This window comes from Procambarus clarkii, chromosome 94, assembly GCF_040958095.1.
Source record: "Procambarus clarkii isolate CNS0578487 chromosome 94, FALCON_Pclarkii_2.0, whole genome shotgun sequence".
Lineage (NCBI taxonomy): Eukaryota > Metazoa > Arthropoda > Malacostraca > Decapoda > Cambaridae > Procambarus > Procambarus clarkii.
Window position 1 is genome coordinate 15,734,375 of NC_091243.1, and position 23,485 is coordinate 15,757,859.

At 48.7% G+C, this 23,485-nt stretch overlaps 1 protein-coding gene across 1 annotated transcript; it reads right to left on the reverse strand.

Annotated features, from left to right (window-relative positions):
- Positions 1-18,799: 18,799 nt before the first annotated feature.
- On the reverse strand, positions 18,800-23,409 carry LOC138360066 (uncharacterized). Its single transcript, XM_069320001.1, has 2 exons — positions 23,371-23,409; positions 18,800-20,020 (listed from the first exon to the last, which is right to left on the reverse strand). Exons 1-2 carry the CDS (start codon positions 23,407-23,409, stop codon positions 18,800-18,802), a joined length of 1,260 nt encoding a protein of 419 aa, XP_069176102.1.
- Between the last annotated feature and the right edge of the window lie 76 nt (positions 23,410-23,485).

Here is a 23,485-nt window from a genome sequence, read left to right on the forward strand (position 1 = left end):
ATACCTGGAGCTTTGTACCTATTTAATTCGCTTACATATATTAGAAGATATCTTAACAGATTCATCCGAAGGTTGCTAGTGCATGCTAACAGATGATTAAGCTTTCATACCATGCAACACAGACCATCCTGCGAGATGGTAACATTGGGGGAACTTAAGATTCAGAAATCTCTCCTTTGACTGGGATGGTAGCACAGTACACTGTACCTAATCTTGTTAGTAAAAAGGACTTTCCCAAATGGATACACTCAACCACTCACAACCAACTACTACACGCAACCAACCACCACACACACACACACACACACACACACACACACACACACACACACACACACACACAGGGAGGGGGGGACTGGTAGCTGAGTGGACAGCGCGCAGGTCTCTTAATTCTGTCTCCCTGATTCGATTCCCGGACCAGGCAGAAATAAAAGGGAAAATCTCTTTCACCCTGAATGCCCCTGTTATCTAGCAGTAAATAGGTACCTGGGAGTTAGACAGCTGTTACGGAGCTGCTTCCTGGGGATGTGTCTGTGGGGGGGGGGGGGGAATTAGTAACAGTTGATTGACAGTTGAGAGGCGGGCCGAAAGAGCAGAGCTCAACCCCCGCAAGCATAACTAGGTGAATACAACTAGGTGAATACACACACACACAACTAACCACCACACACACACACACACACACACACACGCTCACACACACACACACACCTGTGTAACATACCGGCAACATGGGTTCTGGGATTGGCAAATCGTGTCTCAAAGGTAAATAGAATTTTATGACCGGGCAACAAACATTAAGCAAGGAAGAGTGGGAAGACTGCAATCTCTTGAACTGCCAGAAAGCTCTTGATACAGTACTCCATAAGAGGCTGTTGCATAAGCTCAAGAAACCGGCTGGAATAACAGGGCAGGTGCTCCATTGGACAAGGGTATACCTAAGCTACAGAAAACAGAGATACAGTGAAGGGTAAGACCTCAGAATGGCAAGATGTCACAAGCGGAGTACCATAGAGTTCTGTACTGGGACCTGTCCTGTTTCTGATAAATGTAAAGGATCTTAAAGACGGTATAGACTCATTTCTTACTATATGCTGACGATGACAAGAATTAAAAAGACGAGGACAGTAAGAGACATCAAGATGACCTGGACAGACTGAACCAATGATCCAGCAAATGACTATTAATGTTTAACTCAAGCAAGTATAAGGTAATGAAAATAGGTGTAAGGAGCGGGAAGCTGAACACAAAGTACCAATTGGAAGAAGAAATCCTTCAGGAATCAGGAAGAAAAATCTGGGGGGGTGATATGACGCCAAACCCATCTCGTGAAGCCAACATCAGAAGGATATCATCAACGGCATATGCAAGGCTGGCAAACGTAAGAACTGCCTTCAGAAACTTAAGTAAGGAATCATTCAGAACTTTGTATACCACTTATGTCAGACCAATCCGGGAGTATGCGGCTCCAGCATGGAATACGTATCAAACCAAACATAAGTTGAAGTTAGAAAATGTTCAGACTTAAAGACTAGTCCCCAAGCTTCCAGACCAGTCCCCGAGCTGAGAGGTATGAACTACGAGGAACGACTACCGGTATTAAACCTCACGACGACATTAGAAGCCAGAACGGTTAGGGTAAATATGATTACCACCTACAAAATTCTCAGTCGAATGGATAGGGTAGATAAAGACCAACTATTTAGCAAGGAAGGTACGCAAACAAGGAGATACAGGGAGAAACTTAGCTCCCAAATGAACCGCAGAGACATTACACAGAATTATTTGAGTGTCAGAGCAGTTAACAAATGTAAAGCATTAGGCAGTGATGTGGCGGAGGCAGACTCCATACACAGTTTCAAATACAGATATGACAAACCCCAATAGGCTAAGTAACCTGTACATCAGTTGATTAATAGTTGAGAGGTTGGACCAGAGCGCCGAGGCGCAACCTCCGCAAGTACTAGGCGAGTACTCCCTACAGTCTCGCCCGAGGCCGCAGAAGACACCCGCAGGCGAGGAAGCACTACAGCATGCGAGGAAGCACTACAACAGGCGAGGAAGCACCTACAGCAGGCGAGGAAGCACTACAGCAGGCGAGGAAGCACTACAGCAGGCGAGGAAGCACCTACAGCAGGCGAGGAAGCACCTACAGCAGGCGAGGAAGCACTACAGCAGGCGAGGAAGCACTACAGCAGGCGAGGAAGCACTACAGCAGGCGAGGAAGCACCTACAGCAGGCGAGGAAGCACTACAGCAGGCGAGGAAGCACTACAGCAGGCGAGGAAGCACTACAGCAGGCGAGGAAGCACCTACAGCAGGCGAGGAAGCACCTACAGCAGGCGAGGAAGCACTACAGCAGGCGAGGAAGCACTACAGCAGGCGAGGAAGCACCTACAGCAGGCGAGGAATCACCTACAGCAGGCGAGAAAGCACTACAGCAGGCGAGGAAGCACTACAGCAGGCGAGGAAGCACTACAGCAGGCGAGGAAGCACCTACAGCAGGCGAGGAAGCACCTACAGCAGGCGAGGAAGCACCTACAGCAGGCGAGGAAGCACTACAGCAGGCGAGGAAGCACTACAGCAGGCGAGGAAGCACTACAGCAGGCGAGGAAGCACCTACAGCAGGCGAGGAAGCACCTACAGCAGGCGAGGAAGCACTACAGTAAACAGCAGCAGTATGCGAGTAACGGCGACGCTGGTAATGGTGTGGGCATATTCCGTGTCGCCCTGGCTGCCTCCTCCTTTATTCTACTTGTATGCAAGTGCGCCTTCATTCTTATAAAGAAATATACTGTATATATATCATTATATATAGATCATGATAAATCCACTTGCTGATTTATACAGGGATTTATTCGTGTGAATGTACAAGCACCGGTCACGTTAGAAGTGTACACGAACTTTCTCTCAGTAGCCAGAGTATCTTGTTGTAATGATCTGGGGCTCAGATCATTGGTTCTCCCTTCTCCCCTCTTTTCCCTCCCCTTCTCCCCTCCTTTCCTTCTCCCTCTCCCCTCCTTCCTTCTCCCCTCCCCTTGGCCGTCATTCGTCTCCTCCTCTTCCCCCCCCCCTGTCGCCCATTTGTCAGGGTCAAGAGGTTGACCTGAGGGTAGGGTGGTCTTGGATACCTTGGCTTCTCCCACTCAATTCCCCACTCAGATGTTCCCCTCTCCATCCCCTCTCATCCCCTCTCTTTCCCTCTCACCGGCCTTTTCCCCATACGAGGCAGAGTCAAATGTCCCTACTCCTATCTTAGAGGAGACAGGCTTGAACATAAATTATCAGTTTTGTAAACATTGCTCGCAGGTGTCTGGGCTCCATAGACGCGCCTTGTCCCCCTTCTCTAGCTGGGGAGAGCTGACTCAATCTTCAGAAATTCATGTAGCTTTCCACGACAGATCAGTGAAGGTGATTGGCCTGAGATAAGGGCCAAGTCCTTATTGGCCCTAGAGAGCCAGACCTCAGGCCTACGTGTTAAATGGTTGGCCAGGGCCAAAATAATGGGTGGAGCCCTGGGGCTGTATTAGATGGTGGGAGGAGTAATCCTTCCCAGCAATAAGTTGGAAAAACTAAATTTCATCAGTGTGTCTTGGGAGTGTATTAGGAACAGGGCCGCAAGCCCGTATCCTCGGGGCTGAGGGCAGCCATCAACATCGTGGCCGTGGTGCGGGTATTTAAGGTATAGTGCACTTGAGTTTTGTGTCCTCGGTAAATATCCATTGTGCCTCTAGGGAAATAGAATAGGTGATGTGTTCAAATTGTCTTAATTTACATGTTTCATAAAATAAATGGTATAGCTTGTCCAGTGGTATTCACTTAACTCCCCTTTGATATATTTTGCTACTTTGTCATTTTTAGGTGTTGTATTGGAAGCCCCCCAGGTTCTCCTAACAATTAATCGATACTAAAGTTGCCTTTGGTTTTAAATTAGTAACGTAAATTACACAAACTAATTTTCCAAAAGTTATTACTGAAATTCATATTACCCGGAGTCCCATGGTTACTGATTCCTTGCCTTCCTGGGGGATCGGTGATTGACACATTCAGGTATGGTTGGTCAGGAAGGTGGTGGCAGTGTAAATGTGTTTTGTTATTGTTTTTTTTTTCTAATAACCCTTGTCCTTGGTGTATCTTCCTCATTTAATATTCCTCTTACATACGTGGCCGTCCAGTGAGGGGTCATGCTGGACTGTAACAGTGTTAAGCTGGGGTATTGAGTAAAGAGAGACAGAGATGTACAACAGAGAGCGTATATTACGATCACGAGAGATAACAAGATAACAGGATTACTACTGGGGAACATTGGGTTATTACAATAGAGGCCGCGGTTATTACGACAGAGGGAAGCGGTCGTTACAATGGTAGCAGCGGTGTTTCAATAATTTCTTGACGATTATTGAAGCCTCACGCGTCTGTCCGTTCGGTTATGTTATGTGGTGAGGGTGCAGCCGGGGCCCAGGAGATAGAGTCGACGGTAATCCTATGTGGTGCGATTCGCATAGAGTAGGCGATTCTAGGGTCGTGCGGGGCTGGTAAGTTTAAATACAGTCACTTAAGTGTATGCGCTAGCAGGCAGTTAAGTGTGGAGGCCGCCTTGGGTAGTTGGAAAGGGTATTAATTTTTTCTCGACCCTCTGCAACTACGGACAAGGGTGCTGCGTGGTGGTTTTCGCAGCAACAATTCTAGGTGTCGAATTGTCAGGGCGGGGAAGTATTAGGACGCTAATTATTATCCCCGAGGGCGTGGTAGGCGACCCAATCGCTAGATTTTTACGGTACAGCCATGAAGGTACCAAGAGTTCACTGAGGGATGGCGTAGTAGATTCTCTAGCAACGGAATAACGGTGGTGTCGGACAGTTAGATCCGTTGGTTGTTCCGCATTCTAGTCTAACCGTTGACCGCGAAGGACAGGATTATTTGGTACTGTCGGCATCTAGGTGGATGTGGTTACCTAGGCTTGGAGAAGCGACAGGGCGGGCCGGGACGGGACGGTTATAGGTTAAATCGAGATTTCCTTAAGTACTAAATTAAGTTCCCTGTATATTAAGTTCCTTTTCAGGTTAAGTATCCCTTCGTTAGTTAAGTGTTTCCCCTTGTTTACGTAATTCTCGTATATAAGTGTTATTATTTTTTCTAAGAATTTGTTTTACATGTTAAGTCTGGATTTTGTTTTCGTATTGTGCAGTATTAATTCTTTGAGGGAATTACTAAAAGGTGAGTGGTTTACTGTGTTCAAGTGAAGTGCGGTGTATAAAGTGAAGTCAGTGAAAGAACTGAAATCAGTGAAATCGTGGAAAATTTTTGTGATGACATTTTTCAAAGTCGCTTGGAAAATCTCAATTTCGGAATAAATTCTAGTTTTGTGCCTGGCCATACGATCATCGGGTCGTCAGGGTTAATTCCAGTGTGCGATTAAAGTGATCCGAGTGCGAACTTTGAGAGACCAAAAGTCGAATTTTGGTCATTTAAGCGAATTAGCGTTGGGACTCTGAATTTTCTAGCGGTTTTACTCAGCGCCCAGTGTGACAGCGCCCAGTAATTGTTTGCGCTCAACCAAGTGTCTAAGTGTCTCGCGAGTAGTATATTCATTTCAAGTGTTTAGCGAACTACACGTCGGTATTTAATTTATAATTTTGAGAAAAGAAATACTTGGTTAATTAAGAATTAGTGCGGAGACAACTTTCTGAGGATTAGGCTTCGTGACAGTGAGCGCACTTTCAATTTTTGTATACTTACCAACGTGTCCAAGTGGTTAGCGAGTGTTATAATCCGTTAAAGTAACAAGTCAACTACGCGCCAGTATTTAAATTATAATTTTGGGAAATTAATTACTAATTTTTACTTAAGGTTCAGCGCGACTCTGTAGCTGTGAGCGTCGCAGTTATCAGTGTATATTTCTCAGTATTCTACAACGCGACCGGCGGTGACCAAGTGTATGCTATGTAAACATCGAGTTCATGCAGTAACGTAAATAATATTTAACATTAATTTGGATTAACTAATAATACTTATAATTATGTCCGAGCGCCGTTGTTAGCGTCGGGCGTTCCGGAATTAAAAATAATTGTTGAAGATATAAACATCGCGCCAGTGTTAAATTAACGTTACCATCGTTCATTCCTAGCGCGCCTAAGATTTTCAAGAAAAATTTAGGAAATTCAGTTAACGTAGAGTGTTGTAATTATTGTGCGCTGGTAAACAAGACTTTGATTATTTTCGATAAATAAAATAGAGGTGAAACTAAATTAATTACAGTAAATTCAGTGTAGTCCTTTCGCGTAAATATTACTTGTATAATTTCAGTATATTTTGTTAAAGAATTCGGGAATTATCAATTTTTCTAAGATTTATATTGGATTTGCATTTACAGATAAGAAAGTCGCACTATAATTCTTTTTATATTTGCGTTACCAGTCCACTTCGAGTGTCTAATAAATATAGTGGAAATTAATTACATTTTTTTTCTAGTTTATTCTAGTAGTTCGATCAATTAATAATTAACGTCACCTTTTTGTGTGGTTTATGAGGCGCATATATAGTTGGTTCAACATCGTATACAGTGTTTGTTTCACAAGTGATGATTAGTAGTCGATGCCGGCTTCGTATTTCCATCTGTCCGCATATAAATTTTACGAATGAGAGAAGAGGATAATATGACTAAAGAAATTCATTCATTGGTGTAGCGTAGTCAGCGAGACTCTGACGCCGACAGCTGTCATCGCCTTGTCAACGGGCGACGGTCCTCACTGGGGCTCGAGAAATCGATTAAGAAGGGTGGCGATATATGGTACTTCCGGTTGGTCACACGGAACATTTTTATCAAGGATTGAGGTTAGGAAACATTTTGTGGTTTGCTAGAAGTTATGGATGAAACCAAATGGTGTGTTAAAAGTTCACCCTGATCCGACGACGGGTCTTGAAGTTACGTCTTGGGGTGAAAATGGTTTTTATCAATGAATGGACAATGTATACAGACGCACCCTCCCCAATACCCCATCCTTACCCAAGCACCCCTCCCTGCCTACAACCCCCAACCTCAAACCCTCCCTACCTACAACCCCATTCCCCAACCTTACCTGCAGGCCAACCCATGCCCACCTCAATCCCTGGCAGTCCCATACCAACCCCAGCCAAATACCACCCAACCCCTTGTCGACGCGTTATTAGAATTGTGGAAAACTACATTTCCCTCGCAACTCCCACCCTTACAACCCCCTGTTTACAACCCCCCTCCACAACCCACCCCCGGCCTGCCTTCACCCTCCCACCTATCCCCCCAACCCATCCATCCAAACCCTCCTGTTACCCACCCTACCCCCTCCATTAATCCTACACCTTGCTCCTCACCTCCCCTCCACCCCTCTTCCCCCCCTACCCCCATTCCTAGTGTCGCCTCTACAGAAGTTCCTGGGGAATGTAGCCAGCGGGTTTCTGGGACGCGTAAAATTGGTGATGAAATTTGTTGGAAGTGTCATGGCCGAGGCCATTACAGGTATGTGTGCACGAGCACACGGGTCAAGGGTGACCCAGAACAGGTCAGCACGTTGGCTGGCAGACCTACGTTTGAGATGACGGTTGAAGGTGTGAGATTGACAGTTTTTGTGGACACCGGAAGTCAAGCAACTCTCATTAAAAAGTCAGCCTTCAGCACACTTAAAGAGACACGCCTTAAGCGTTGTGGGAAGCATTTAACAGCAGTGAATGGTCAACATATTAATATCTTGGGCCAGGCCACTCTCAATTTTGAAGTGGGTAAGGGAGAAGCTTACCCACACAATTGCACGGTTGTCGAGAATCTTGCATTCCCTGGTCAGATTTTGTTGGGAATGGATTTTCTGGGACGAGTTAACTTTTCTTTGTCGGCTCAAGAGGGAGCAAGGAAGTGCAGATTGAAGTTGGGTCAGGTAGTTTATCCCATTAAAATGGTAGATCATCCACCAGTAATTGCTTCCATTAGTAAGAAACAGAAGTACAACTGTCACTACCCTAAGTTGTTGCTTAAGTCTCTTCCAGACACAGATAAGAAATCATGTGGGTTACATGCCTTGGTGAAACAATGTTGCCCACCACATTCAGTTAAATTCATTAAAGTATCAGTGGGACGTCACATTACACCAGGTACCACCCTTCAGGTGGCTGGGAGATGTGACAGGTTGTTGATCCCTCATCATTTGATCACAGTGCTTGATAAAGGTGCCCTTATTCCAGTTGTCAATCTCTCGCACAAAACCTATCGTTTCAGGGCAGGTGATAGGGTGTCTCAGGCTACAATTGTAGAAAATACAGGAATTTTTCAGTATCAAAGCCAGGAGGAGATGCCAGCCACCACAGCACAATGTAGTGCACTTAATGTTATAGAAAGTAGTACACAGGGAAAACACAGGACCGAGACAGGGAAAAGTAGTTATACTCAGGAAGTTGATAAGTTAATCTCGGCTCTGGATTTGCAACATGTGCAACAGTCAGATAGGAAACTTTTGAGAGGGATTTTACGTAAATTCCCTAGACTGTTTGCAACAGAAGACGATCAGATCGGGCTTCTGGATAGGATCGAGCATGTTATTCCTACAGGTGATCATCCTCCTATTTACACCCGTCAATGGAGGCTTCCGGAACGGACGAAGGAAGTAATTAGGGATGAGTGTCAGAGGATGTTGAGACAGGATGTGATAGAGCCTAGTACATCACCATGGTTGTCGCCAGTGGTGTTGGTACGTAAACCGGATGGTAGTTATAGGTTTTGTGTTGACTACCGAAAGATAAACGAAATTACTAAAGGTGATGTGTATCCTTTGCCACGGGTACAAGAAATAATAGATCAGTTTGGGGCAGCCAAATACTTTTCTACTCTGGATGCGAAATCTGCGTATTGGGCCATCCCAGTTGCTGAGAAAGATAGAGAAAAGACCGCCTTCTCTGATGGGGTTCATACTTATCAATTCAAGCGGATGCCTTTCGGGTTAAAGACAGCGCCTTCATCATTTCAGAGGGCAATTAATTATATCCTCAGTCCAGTCTTGGGGAGGCACTCGTTAGCGTACCTGGATGATGTGGTTATCTACTCCAGGACGTTTGATGAGCACTTACGAGATTTGACTGAGACGTTGGCATTGTTAGATAAGGCGGGGTTCAAACTTAACGTGAGTAAGTGCACTCTGGCATCTCAGAAATTCAAGTTTCTGGGATTCCAGGTGAGCACAGACGGTATCCGACCTGACCCCGACTCCTGTCGTGCCATTGCTGACATGCCTACACCTAAGACAGCAAAGGATGTTCGAAGGTTTCTGGGGGCAGCCGGATATTTCCGTCGCCACATTGAGGGTTTTGCAAGTACAACAGCACCGTTAACTGAGCTCACTAAGAAAAATGTTAAATTCGTTTGGAAACCTGAGCATGATAACGCTTATGCAAAATTAAAAAGTCAACTCATTACCACCCCAGTCTTGGCAGTACCGGATTTTGATAAGGAGTGGGAAGTACACACTGACGCCAGTGGCATAGCTATTGGTGGGTGCTTAATGCAACGTGATAATGACAATCTTCCTCACCCAGTAGCATATTTCAGCAGGAAGGTTAAGGGTCCGGAGGTCCGCTATTCTGCAACGGATAGGGAAGCTTTGGCTGTGGTAGAAAGTGTCAGGTACTTTGAACCGTATCTTTTCCAACGTCACTTTGTCATTTATACAGATCACAGGGCTTTGACTCATATTTTTAAGAAAAGAACTAAGTGCCCTCGCATGTCCCGTTGGTCTCATGAACTAGCTGCTCACTCATTCCAAATACTTTACAAGCCTGGTCCATCACATGTTGTACCAGACACTTTGAGTAGAAACATTGCTACTATTAACGTAAATCTTAATATTGAAAATATTTCCAGTGAGAAAATGCGAGAATTCCAGATGAACGAACCAAGGTGGAAGGAAATTATTGAACTTTTGGAGGGAGGAAAATATCCGTCGAAGAAACGTAATTTAGCCATTCATGATTTTGAAATGAAGGATGGGGTCTTATTTTATGTAAAGGGACAGCAAGATCGTGCAGTTTTTCAGTTGGTTATCCCAGAGGTGTTGAAGAAGTCGGCGTTGAAACTCGCACATTCGTCTAAGATTGCAGGTCATCCGGGGATTTTTAAAACTCACATGAAAGCCAAGTCACTCTTTTTCTTCCCCGGTATGTTAACAGAGGTCATTAACTTCGTTAAGTCCTGTGGTCACTGTCAAAGGAGGAAAGGTACCCTTAAGGTACAAGCTCCATTGCAAGAATTCCCAGAAATTTTGGAACCTTTAGATCGGGTGGGGGCTGATCTGATTGATCTGCATCACAGTCATTCAGGAAACCGTTACGTATTGGTGTTGGTAGACCACCTGTCCAGGTACACCACACTGATTGCATTGCCTCAGAAGGATTCACGAACTGTTGCAAAGGCGTTCTTAGATAGGTTCGTCACTGTATTCGGTCCCCCTAAAGTGTTAGTTTCTGACCGAGGCCAGGAATTTAATGGGAATATTTTTAGAGAAGTATGTAAAATTATAGAAACCACTTCAGCATTCACGACGGCTTATCACCCTCAGGCTAACGGCATGACAGAACGGACGAACCGGTCAGTTAAAGATATGCTTGCAATTCTTGCAGAGCATGATGCAAATTCGTGGGACGAACAACTCCCCTATGTCCAGTTGGCTCTGAACACTGCCATCCATCAATCCATTAACACCCAACCCCTTTTGCTGTTCACAGGTCATTCATGTAATTTCCCGTCAGGTCTGCTTAACAGACATAATATTGTATATGGGGAAGATTACCCATCAGAAGTTTTAAATAAGATGAGAAATGCATGGAGAATTGCAGCCAGGGCTTCCAAGACAGCACGAGACCGCTATGCTCAGCATTATGACAAGAAGGTACGACCTCTTGAGTTGAAAGTCGGGAGTCTTGTGTTGAGAGTTAATGAGGCGGCTCCTGCCAATCAGAGTAGGAAACTTGCACCTAGATGGCGGGGCCCTTACCGGGTAATTGAAAGAAAGGGTCCGGTTAATTTTGTTATTAAAGGTATTTTTGAAGACCAAGTTGAGAGAACGATTCACATTAATAAATTAAAACCTTATCACGCGAGGGAGGAACTAGAGCTGCCTTCAGCAAGTCTAATTCCTGACCTGTCTAATGATCCAAGTGCTGAGCCAGATGATGAGGATGACCTTTTGTCAGATCTCATCAGTAGTCAAGTTCAATCTTGTCACCCCATGGTAACAAGGTCGCGAGCTGTACAGTAAATTGGTAATGATCTCCCCTAGTCAGGTTTAGTAATTTCATAATAATTATCCTGTAGAGGCACTGGTGTGTATTTACTGATGTGCATGACTCAGGTAGCATACTTGCCTTGCTCTGGGGTTTCCAACTTCCTACACCTCAGAGTAATATCCATGCTTCCGCCATTTGTTGTTGTCTGTCTTTCTCAGTTCTGATGGTACACCAGTTCCAGCCTCCCAGTCACACGTGAACCAAGGATCGAGATCAGCAGGTCTGGGGATGACCCACCTGGTTGATAAGATCGGGGTCTGAGGCACGTTACATAAAGTCCTCCCCCTTGTACCCGGTAACTCGTCAATTGGTTATCCGGAAGGGGTGACTGGCGTACAGTCACCCGGCCGACACCTCACGTCACTAACGAGGTTGTCCCAGTCCAGCCATGCTGTCGTCACGGAGCAGAGTCCAGTCACCATCACAACCATGGGCAAGTTGTCTCAAGGTCACCAACCAAGCCCACCAGCCGCGTAGTCAAGACTGCGGGAAAACCGGAAGTGGAAGACGAGTGGTCTACGAAGAAGAACGCTAATTGCAAGGACTTGTCAGCTCTTATCAAAACCTGTGGTTGCGTCGTCTGTGGAAACCAAGATGCAACGCGGTGGTCTCAGGTACGAACAGCACTACCCCTACAGAGTGCTTGCTGAATCGCCAGATGAGGTACAATCCTGTACCTCGGCCCAAGTTCAGCTGCACGAGGGGTTGCACGGAAGGTGTACCGGCCCAGTAGTACCGGGATGACAAGTAAACGCCGGTAGATGACGTCGCCCAGGAGCTGAGGCAGGGCCCACCTGTCCTGTCACCATGCCATCCTCTTCAACGCCACTCGAACCTCACTACCAACGCGAGACATCGTGACACGTCGAAGCTGTGCTCTACTGTGGCAGCCATGGTTAACAACAATCCATCAAGACTGTTTGGGGAGCGATAAGAAGAGGTGAACCCGGGTTCCTGTTAGCGGGGTCCACCTGAGCTGACAGCCGCCAGCTGCCAGCTGTCACTCAAGTCAGGTGCGGGTAGTACGAGACCCCCTGTACTGTCCGTAGTTGGCCGAGGCCGGAAATGGAACTTCCAGACGACCAGGATCTTCAAGCAACATGAGGTAGTCGCCGGAATCTACAGCAACGAGATGTCAACAGGAACGAACGAGAGAAAATATTTATAGAAAAGTTTCATATAAAAATGAAGGCTATTCATATAGTAAACTGTGGTAACTCGGAACAGTTCAACTTTTAATTTTCCATCTGATAGTAAGCACCTATACACCTTCGGAAAGTTCTCTGGAACAGTATTAAATGTTGAAAACTAGAACTAGTGAAATAGAGAAATAAATCTAGAAAGTGAACATTAGAAACTGACCCTGTCTCTAGATAAGTTGTATGAGTAAACTGGTTTGAGAACCATCTAGTAGGGTCTCTAGAAACGTTGATCAGTGAGGAACTTTATCTAGATTTTTCTAGACCCTAGATACTGATAGTTATACATATATATTTTTTTTAATTTTTTTTGTGGTTTACTGAACAATAAGGGTGTGGTACACAGTCTTACAAATGTGTTCACCCGCTGTGGTTGTGGACTTGAATATGAACTCTGGGATATTAGGAGTTGGAGGAACTTATATCCAGAGTGTTGTTGTTGGTTAAGGGACATGTCTGTGGACATTGAATTTTTTTTAATAATAAAAATATTTTTGTGTATTTTCTTTAGATTTTAAGATTGGGATGCGCTGTGGTGGACAGTTGCCACAGGTGTGGAGTGGAACACTAGGTCCCTGAGAGGTAGTGTTCTTCTATTTTGATATAATTTTATAATTTTGTTAAATTTTTTTAATGACATTGATTTTTTTTTATTTAATGTTTTGTGTGATGTGTTTGATCTTTATTCCGGGTGGAATACTGGGAAAGCTGAAGGCTATCAGCTGATTTTAGCTAGTTAGTAATTGTTAGGTTGGGATTTCTCCAGTTATTTGTTACTATATCAAGACAGGTATAGGATGTTTTGTCTTCCAGGTAGTTGGAAGGGTACGGGGCTGCATCCAAGTTGGATAGTCAGGATTATAGGGACGGTCTCTGTCCTTAGGTTTTATGTATTATTACTGTTGTGTTGATAGGTATAAATACATGCTGGGGCGCACCTTTTGGGTGTGCCGTTATTGTTGTTGGAGTATTGTATGGAATTAGTTAGGATTAGATAATTTCTTTTGTTTTGAGGCATTGGTTTAATATAATGTTGGGTTAAAAATGTTGTTTTTGGAGTTAATGGTTAGGGTAGGGCAGGATTTCTGGATAAGAAAAGTGTGTGTAACTTGCTTTACACACAAATTTCTTAATTTCCGAGGAGGGGGAGTTGTAATGATCTGGGGCTCAGATCATTGGTTCTCCCTTCTCCCCTCTTTTCCCTCCCCTTCTCCCCTCCTTTCCTTCTCCCTCTCCCCTCCTTCCTTCTCCCCTCCCCTTGGCCGTCATTCGTCTCCTCCTCTTCCCCCCCCCCCTGTCGCCCATTTGTCAGGGTCAAGAGGTTGACCTGAGGGTAGGGTGGTCTTGGATACCTTGGCTTCTCCCACTCAATTCCCCACTCAGATGTTCCCCTCTCCATCCCCTCTCATCCCCTCTCTTTCCCTCTCACCGGCCTTTTCCCCATACGAGGCAGAGTCAAATGTCCCTACTCCTATCTTAGAGGAGACAGGCTTGAACATAAATTATCAGTTTTGTAAACATTGCTCGCAGGTGTCTGGGCTCCATAGACGCGCCTTGTCCCCCTTCTCTAGCTGGGGAGAGCTGACTCAATCTTCAGAAATTCATGTAGCTTTCCACGACAGATCAGTGAAGGTGATTGGCCTGAGATAAGGGCCAAGTCCTTATTGGCCCTAGAGAGCCAGACCTCAGGCCTACGTGTTAAATGGTTGGCCAGGGCCAAAATAATGGGTGGAGCCCTGGGGCTGTATTAGATGGTGGGAGGAGTAATCCTTCCCAGCAATAAGTTGGAAAAACTAAATTTCATCAGTGTGTCTTGGGAGTGTATTAGGAACAGGGCCGCAAGCCCGTATCCTCGGGGCTGAGGGCAGCCATCAACATCGTGGCCGTGGTGCGGGTATTTAAGGTATAGTGCACTTGAGTTTTGTGTCCTCGGTAAATATCCATTGTGCCTCTAGGGAAATAGAATAGGTGATGTGTTCAAATTGTCTTAATTTACATGTTTCATAAAATAAATGGTATAGCTTGTCCAGTGGTATTCACTTAACTCCCCTTTGATATATTTTGCTACTTTGTCATTTTTAGGTGTTGTATTGGAAGCCCCCCAGGTTCTCCTAACAATTAATCGATACTAAAGTTGCCTTTGGTTTTAAATTAGTAACGTAAATTACACAAACTAATTTTCCAAAAGTTATTACTGAAATTCATATTACCCGGAGTCCCATGGTTACTGATTCCTTGCCTTCCTGGGGGATCGGTGATTGACACATTCAGGTATGGTTGGTCAGGAAGGTGGTGGCAGTGTAAATGTGTTTTGTTATTGTTTTTTTTTTCTAATAACCCTTGTCCTTGGTGTATCTTCCTCATTTAATATTCCTCTTACATACGTGGCCGTCCAGTGAGGGGTCATGCTGGACTGTAACAGTGTTAAGCTGGGGTATTGAGTAAAGAGAGACAGAGATGTACAACAGAGAGCGTATATTACGATCACGAGAGATAACAAGATAACAGGATTACTACTGGGGAACATTGGGTTATTACAATAGAGGCCGCGGTTATTACGACAGAGGGAAGCGGTCGTTACATTGTGGGGACTTGTACTTAGCGAGTTACTATACTGTAGACTCAGATTCAAGGAGTACATTGGAGACTTTGGTTTAGCATGTAAAACTGTAGTGTCAGAGCCAGAGTGTACAACTGTAGACTCATGCATTCCCCTAGATCACACCAGCACAAGACCCTATGAGTGTATTGAGTGTAATCACCATTGAATGTGTGTGTGTGTGCACGCGTATGTGTGTGTGCACGCGTATGTGTGTGTGCACGCGTATGTAGTGAGGAGGTTGTCGTGAAGGGGAAAGGGGGGGTAAAGTTAGGGGTGAGGAGTCCCCAAGAAGCACTAAGATATCTCCTATATTAAAACGTATGTTGGTAGTCCGGGATAAAGACTATGTCCTCGACAATATAAGTAATAAAATGTGGACATTGGACCCCGCTAATTCAGCCATATGCATTCTCCACACACGGATATGAGATGGCGACCGCGCTCATATTTTGCCTCTTTATGAGATCAAACGGCAAGTAGGGCCTTCTTCTGCTCGTCCCCGGAGAGCCATGGACAAGGTTTCGAGGGGAAAGTGTTATCTCCCCTCGGTCTGAGGGGTAGCAAGGGTCAGAATACCGCCTCGGGGTGGCTTGGGGTTACTTCCACTACACGCGACAATTTTCTTTAGCCACTAAGACGGGTGTGAAAGCCCGCCAGATTGCCCGGTGCTAAATGTCGTGAAAATGAGCGCGCCAGAATTTTAGTGGCGTCCCGGGAGCCCATATTTCCCGCCGGCTTAGCCACCAACGCCACTTTCCTGGGGCCGCCAGGGAACCAGGCCACGATGTGTGGTGAGAATGTGCTCCTGCTGCTGGTGATGGTGGTGGCGGTAGGGGGGAGGGTAATGGTGTCACAGGAGTGGGGTGAGGAGAGTGGGTTGGCTGTGGTAATGGTGACGGGGGCGGCACTGTTGACGGGGGCGAATGGTGAGGTGGTCCCCCAGCACCGAGGTGGTGACAGAGACTGAGAGGTGGGGGGAGGCAACTTTGGTGTTGGCAGAGGTCGTATATCGCACATGTTGGCCGTGGATGACGGAGCGTCTGCCACTGAGCGTGGAGTGCTGTGAGGGGGGTGAAGGAGCCACTTGTGTAATTGTGACAGTAATGGCTAGTTTAGTGTTCCTCTCGCTGTCTGTGATGAAGACACTAATGGTGAAAGTAGAAGAACGCTAATGCTTTACGGCACGAGGGGAGAGAAGACGCAAGTAGCGATGCTTCTTACAAATGGTGATGATTGTGCAGAGGCATGATATATGTGGTGAAGATGATGGTACAGAGGCATGATATATGTGGTGAAGATGATGGTACAGAGGCAGGATGTATGTGGTGAAGATGATGGTACAGAGGCATGATGTATGTGGTGAAGATGATGGTACAGAGGCATGATGTATGTGGTGAAGATGATGGTACAGAGGCATGATGTATGTGGTGAAGATGATGGTGCAGAGGCATGATGTATGTGGTGAAGATGATGGTGCAGAGGCATGATGTATGTGGTGAAGATGATGGTGCAGGGGCATGATGTATGTGGTGAAGATGATGGTACAGAGGCAGGATGTATGTGGTGAAGATGATGGTACAGAGGCATGATGTATGTGGTGAAGATGATGGTACAGAGGCATGATGTATGTGGTGAAGATGATGGTACAGGGGCATGATGCATGTGGTGAAGATGGTGGTGCAGGGGCATGATGTATGTGGTGAAGATGATGGGGCAGAGGCATGATGCATGTGGTGAAGATGGTGGTGCAGGGGCATGATGTATGTGGTGAAGATGATGGTACAGAGGCATGATGTATGTGAAGATGATGGTACAGAGGCATGATGCATGTGGTGAAGATGATAGCTGATGTGGTGAGTTGTCCTTCCCCCCCTAACAGGGACTTTGTGTCCTGCCTACTAACTAGCCTGGTTGAGCCTATTTTTAATTTTTTTTGTTTACTTTTTTTTGGCGTTCGAGTTCACCGTCATATCGTCTTAAATTTGTGGATGGAGGTGGCTCCCACAACTTCTTCTTTCCTTCTTTCAGGGCGTTCCACTTGTTAACCACTTATACAGGGGATGGGTATTTCCATTTATTTTCTTAGATTAGTTTCTAGTTCTGTTTTGTCACTGGGAAGTGTCAGTCCTCCTCATTCTCTCACCAGCAACAAACCCCTCACTCTCCCTCACCAACAACAAACCCCTCACTCTCCCACACCAACAACAAACCCCTCACTCTCCCTCACTAACAACAAACCCCTCACTCCCCCTCACCAACAACAAACCCCTCACTCTCCCTCACCAACAACAAACCCCTCACTCTCCCTCACCAACAACAAACCTCTCACTCTCCCACACCAACAACAAACCCCTCACTCTCCCACACCAACAACAAACCCCCCCCCTCACTCTCCCTCACCAACAACAAACCCCTCACTCTCCCACACCAACAACAAACCCCCCCCTCACTCTCCCTCACCAACAACAAACCCACTAAGAGAGTGAACAAAGACAAGTGTCATCACTTGCACGATGACAAAGAAACTGGCTGGAGGCAGGCTGCTCCCCGACACTTCCTGTGACCGGCAGCGTGCCGGCGCTATACAGCAGCAGTCTGTGTAATGTTTGTAAGCCCAGGGGCGCTGTGAGGCAGGCGAGCGGCCCCAACGACCCGAGACGAGCCACCACGACCCGACACGACCCCACCAGGAGCCATCGTCGAGCCGGAGTGAGCCGCCCCGACGACTTCACAATCAGGGACACGCCATGCAATGAAATCTTATGGGGTGGGCGAGGCAGTAGAGGAAGCGGGCGGCTGTCCGCGCGGCCTAACCCACCCGAGGCAGTCTGCGGGAATTTACCTATTTGCCCTTTATTCCAGCCTGGGTTGCCTCTGCCAGGGACACGTATCGCTAACTTTTACCATTCCCGACGCCGTACTGAAGCCAGGATGGGATGGTTCTGGGAGAAGGAAAGTCGGGGAGGGGGTTTGTGAACGCTCGCCAGGACAACTTAGGGGAAATTTCAGAAGGGAGTTGATTAGACTTTCATTGGAATCTATAAAAGAGTTTGTGTAGGAGGCGCGATGGGATGGCCTTTAGGGTGATGAAGTCCACATAGACAAGGGGGAGCTGGCTGCAACACTCTTGCTGCCTCCTGTTTCCTCTCCCATGACTAGCAGGGAAGAGAAATGAGATGGTGTTTGGTGAAGACTGTTAGCTGGGGAGAAGAGGGCTGCTGCTGCTTGGGGGAGGAGAGGGCTGCTGCTGCTTGGGGAGGAGAGGGCTGCTGCTGCTTGGGAGAGGAGAGGGCTGCTGCTTGGGGGAGGAGAGGGTTGCTGCTGCTTAGGGAGGAGAGGGCTGCTGCTGCTTGGGGAGGAGAGGGCTGCTGCTGCTTGGGGGAGGAGAGGGCTGCTGCTGCTTGGGGAGGAGAGGGCTGCTGCTGCTTGGGGGAGGAGAGAGCTGCTGCTGCTTGGGGGAGGAGAGGGCTGCTGCTGCTTGGGGGAGGAGAGGGCTGCTGCTGCTTGGGGGAGGAGAGGGCTGCTGCTGCTTGGGGGAGGAGAGGGCTGCTGCTGCTTGGGGGAGGAGAGGGCTGCTGCTGCTTGGGGGAGGAGAGGGCTGCTGCTGCTTGGGGGAGGAGAGGGCTGCTGCTTGGGGAGGAGAGGGCTGCTGCTTGGGGGAGGAGAGGGCTGCTGCTGCTTGGGGGAGGAGAGGGCTGCTAGTTGGGGAGGAGAGGGCTGCTGTTTGGGGAGGAGAGGGCTGCTGCTTGGGGAGGAGAGGGCTGCTGCTTGGGGAGAAGACTGCTGCTTGGGGGAGGAGAGGGCTGCTGCTTGGGGGGAGGAGAGGGCTGCTGCTTGGGGGGAGGAGTGGGCTGCTGCTTGGGGGAGGAGAGGGCTGCTGCTTGGGGAGGAGAGAGCTGCTGCTTGGGGGAGGAGAGAGCTGCTGCTTGGATGAGGAGAAGACTGCTGCTTGGAGGAGGAGAGGGCTGCTGGTTGGGGGAGGAGAGGGCTGCTGGTTGGGGAGGAGAGGGCTGCTGTTTGGGGGGGAGAGGGCTGCTGCTTGGGGGAGGAGAGAGCTGCTGCTTGGGGGAGGAGAGAGCTGCTGCTTGGGGGAGGAGAGAGCTGCTGGTTGGGGGAGGAGAGAGCTGCTCCTTGGGGAGGAGAGGGCTGCTGGTTGGGGGGGAGAGGGCTGCTGCTTGGGGGAGGAGAGAGCTGCTGCTTGGGGGAGGAGAGAGCTGCTGCTTGGGGGAGGAGAGGGCTGCTGCTTGGGGGAGGAGAGGGCTGCTGCTTGGATGAGGAGAGGGCTGCTGCTTGGGGGAGGAGAGGGCTGCTGCTTGGGGGAGGAGAGGGCTGCTGGTTGGGGGAGGAGAGGGCTGCTGGTTGGGGAGGAGAGGGCTGCTGGTTGGGGAGGAGAAGGCTGCTGCTTGGGGAGGAGAAGGCTGCTGCTTGGGGAGGAGAAGGCTGCTGCTTGGGGAGGAGAGGGCTGCTGCTTGGGGGGAGGAGAGGGCTGCTAGTTGGGGAGGAGAAGGCTGCTGCTTGGGGAGGAGAGGGCTGCTGCTTGGGGGGAGGAGAGGGCTGCTGCTTGGGGGGGAGAGGGCTGCTGCTTGGGGAGGAGAGAGCTGCTGCTTGGGGGAGGAGAGAGCTGCTGCTTGGGGGAGGAGAGAGCTGCTGCTTGGGGGAGGAGAGGGCTGCTGCTTGGGGGAGGAGAGGGCTGCTGCTTGGGGGAGGAGAGGGCTGCTGCTTGGATGAGGAGAGGGCTGCTGCTTGGGGGAGGAGAGGGCTGCTAGTTGGGGAGGAGAAGGCTGCTGCTTGGGGGAGGAGAGGGCTGCTAGTTGGGGAGGAGAAGGCTGCTGCTTGGGGAGGAGAAGGCTGCTGCTTGGGGAGGAGAGGGCTGCTGCTTGGGGGGAGGAGAGGGCTGCTGGTTGGGGAGGAGAGGGCTGCTAGTTGGGGAGGAGAAGGCTGCTGCTTGGGGAGGAGAAGGCTGCTGCTTGGGGAGGAGAGGGCTGCTGCTTGGGGGGAGGAGAGGGCTGCTGCTTGGGGGGGAGAGGGCTGCTGCTTGGGGGGAGAGGGCTGCTGCTTGGGGGGGAGAGGGCTGCTGCTTGGGGGAGGAGAGAGCTGCTGCTTAGGGGGGAGACGGCTGCTGCTTGGGGAGGAGAGGGCTGCTGCTATGGGGGGAGGAGAGGGCTGCTGCTTGGGGGGGGAGAGGGCTGCTGCTTGGGGAGGAGAGGGCTGCTGCTTGGGGGGGGAGAGGGCTGCTGCTTGGGGAGGAGAGGGCTGCTGCTTGGGGGGAGGAGAGGGCTGCTGCTTGGGGGAGGAGAGGGCTGCTGCTTGGGGGGGAGAGGGCTGCTGCTTGGGGGAGGAGAGGGCTGCTGCTTGGGGGAGGAGAGGGCTGCTGCTTGGGGGAGGAGAGGGCTGCTGGTTGGGGGAGGAGAGGGCTGCTGCTTGGGGGAGGAGAGGGCTGCTGGTTGGGGGAGGAGAGGGCTGCTGGTTGGGGAGGAGAGGGCTGCTGCTTGGGGAGGAGAGGGCTGCCGGTTGGGGGGGAGAGGGCTGCTGCTTGGGGGAGGAGAGGGCTGCTGGTTGGATGAGGAGAGGGCTGCTGCTTGGGGGAGGAGAGGGCTGCTGGTTGGGGGAGGAGAGGGCTGCTGGTTGGGGAGGAGAGGGCTGCTGCTTGGGGGAGGAGAGGGCTGCTGCTTGGGGGGGAGAGGGCTGCTGCTTGGGGGAGGAGAGGGCTGCTGCTTGGGGGAGGAGAGGGCTGCTGCTTGGGGGAGGAGAGGGCTGCTGCTTGGGGGAGGAGAGGGCTGCTGGTTGGGGAGGAGAGGGCTGCTGCTTGGGGAGGAGAGGGCTGCTGCTTGGGGAGGAGAGGGCTGCTGGTTGGGGAGGAGAGGGCTGCTGCTTGGGGGAGGAGAGGGCTGCTGCTTGGGGGAGGAGAGGGCTGCTGGTTGGGGAGGAGAGGGCTGCTGCTTGGGGAGGAGAGGGCTGCTGCTTGGGGGAGGAGAGGGCTGCTGCTTGGGGGAGGAGAGGGCTGCTGCTTGGGGAGGAGAGGGCTGCTGCTTGGGGAGGAGAGGGCTGCTGCTTGGGGGAGGAGAGGGCTGCTGCTTGGGGGAGGAGAGGGCTGCTGGTTGGGGAGGAGAGGGCTGCTGCTTGGGGAGGAGAGGGCTGCTGCTTGGGGGAGGAGAGGGCTGCTGGTTGGGGAGGAGAGGGCTGCTGGTTGGGGAGGAGAGGGCTGCTGCTTGGGGAGGAGAGGGCTGCTGCTTGGGGAGGAGAGGGCTGCTGCTTGGGGAGGAGAGGGCTGCTGCTTGGGGGAGGAGAGGGCTGCTGCTTGGGGGAGGAGAGGGCTGCTGCTTGGGGGAGGAGAGGGCTGCTGGTTGGGGAGGAGAGGGTTGCTGCTTGGGGAGGAGTGTAACACCCAGGACCTCTCCCCCCCCCTTTAGAGTTCACACCCAGGGAAGCCTTCTTCAAGAGGTCAGCCCAGATGACCTCCGGTTCATCTTGTATATTAAAAAAATTCCTGGGTTAGTCTTAGTCAGCATAGTTTCAAGTATGTAATATTTCATGCAAGGGAATTAGACTCCAGATTCTTATGTGTAAACATCCTTGGATCTTCCCCTTTTTGGCCAGGTCAGAGGTCAGTCACATGTAATTAATAACTCCTCTCTTGAAGAGTGTATGGTGAATGTCAAACAAGCTTTTTGAAATATTTCTTGAGTGTTTGTACATTCTTGGTGGGTAGCAACAGCAGATCTTCCCCTCCCCCTGTGGGGGTTGTATATATAGGTCCTGTAGGGACTTAAAAGGCAGAGAGTGCGGTACACCGGGATCGAGAGCGGGGCTGTGAAGAACATCTCAGCCAGGGAGAGACAGATAGCTTAAGGTAATGTGTGTGATCTCTGAGTTTTTGTTCCATGTCCAAATTTCTTAACTTTTTGCCAGTGTTAGGGTAGGATTTATAATTGGTGATTGACATAATTTTGGTCTCAATAAACTTACGTGAAATTTCCCGTCTGTGTCAATTGTTGAATCCTCTTAGCCTTTTGGATATAGTGGCTGACAACCGTTTTCATAATTAATGACAGTCATAGAAGTACTCTCCAAGTCAAGCAATGTTTCTTGCCTCGTTGCTTGATATAGTTTCAATGGTCAAAGGCAGATGGTGGCAGCGTATTTAATCTTTGTGTTAGCATTTCCTTATTGGCAGTGTACCTTTGGTTCCGGTGTAACCATCATATGTCAGCTCATAACAGTGTTATCAAGTGCAACCGATGAGGAAGTGTTACTCAGGATAGTTTAGTGTTCCATTATAGTGGTGTTCCATTATAGTGGTACATTTTAGGGTGGTGTTACAATTGGGCGGTGTTACAGGAGAGGGCTGCTGCTTGGGGAGGAGAGGGCTGCTGATTGGGAAGGAGAGGGCTGCTGCTTGGGGGGGGGAGAGGGCTGCTAGTTGGGGAGTAGAGAGAGCTGCTGGTAAAGGAAGGGGTTTTGAATAGGGCTTTTGCCTGTTAAGGGAGGGATGTTGGATATGGATGCTCGTTAAGGGGAAAGTGTTAGAGTAGAGCGCTGCTCTTTGAGGGACAGGTGTTTAGTAGTAGAAGAGGATTGTTGCTAATAAAATGGCCGTTTGATTTGTTAGAGAAAGTTCTCTATTGTGTTAACTATGTTCTGGCTTTTGGAGAGAATACTTTATTTGGTTAATGACATTGATATTTACCGAAAAAGTATTTTACTGGATCAGTAATGTTAAGGTTCTTAAGAATAGTTCTTTATTGAGTTTGTTATAATCAAACTTGTGGAAAAGCACCATTATTGGATCAGAAATATTAATACTTTTGTGGGAAGAGGAATGTTTTGAGGCTGTTTGAGCTTTAAGAAGATGAGCGAGTTATGGTTAATTTTTGTTGTAAGGAAAAATCGCAGCATCTTGCGTAAAATTATGAGTTTTCTTTATTATTCTAAGAATTTCCATAGGTAATCATACGAGGTGTTGCTGCTGCTGGACCTACAAGATCTATACTTATATGACAACAGAAGTCTCCAAACCATAATTCACAACCCAACGGGTTTTCTTCCTTTTGGGGAGTGTTGTACATGCTGCTACGGCGGTATGTCCACTCACAAGATGAGTGGCGCTGCCCAATAAACTCGCCCCTCAGGGCAAAATTAAAAAAAAAATTATCAAAGCTTGACCCTCCACTCATATTTGCTGTTCTGACCACGCCGCCCCCAGCACTCAAACTCCCCCCCCCCCCTCACACACTCCAATCTCTAGCAATAAGACTAAAACGAATAATACCTGAAGGAGACAATCTGGAGGAAATGCTAAATGAATCATTTGGGTTCTTTACTAAGCGAAACTAACCTAAAACAGTTCTTGGAGAATAGGCAAGAAGACTGGGATTAGAGATAGG

Coding starts and splice junctions, on each gene's coding strand:
- LOC138360066 (XM_069320001.1), bottom strand. CDS start 23,409: ATGATTCATTTAGCATTTCCTCCAGATTGTCTCCTTCAG. Junction 20,021..23,370: donor CTCCAGATTGTCTCCTTCAG/GTATTATTCGTT, acceptor CTCCCCAACTAG/CAGCCCTCTCCTCCCCAACC.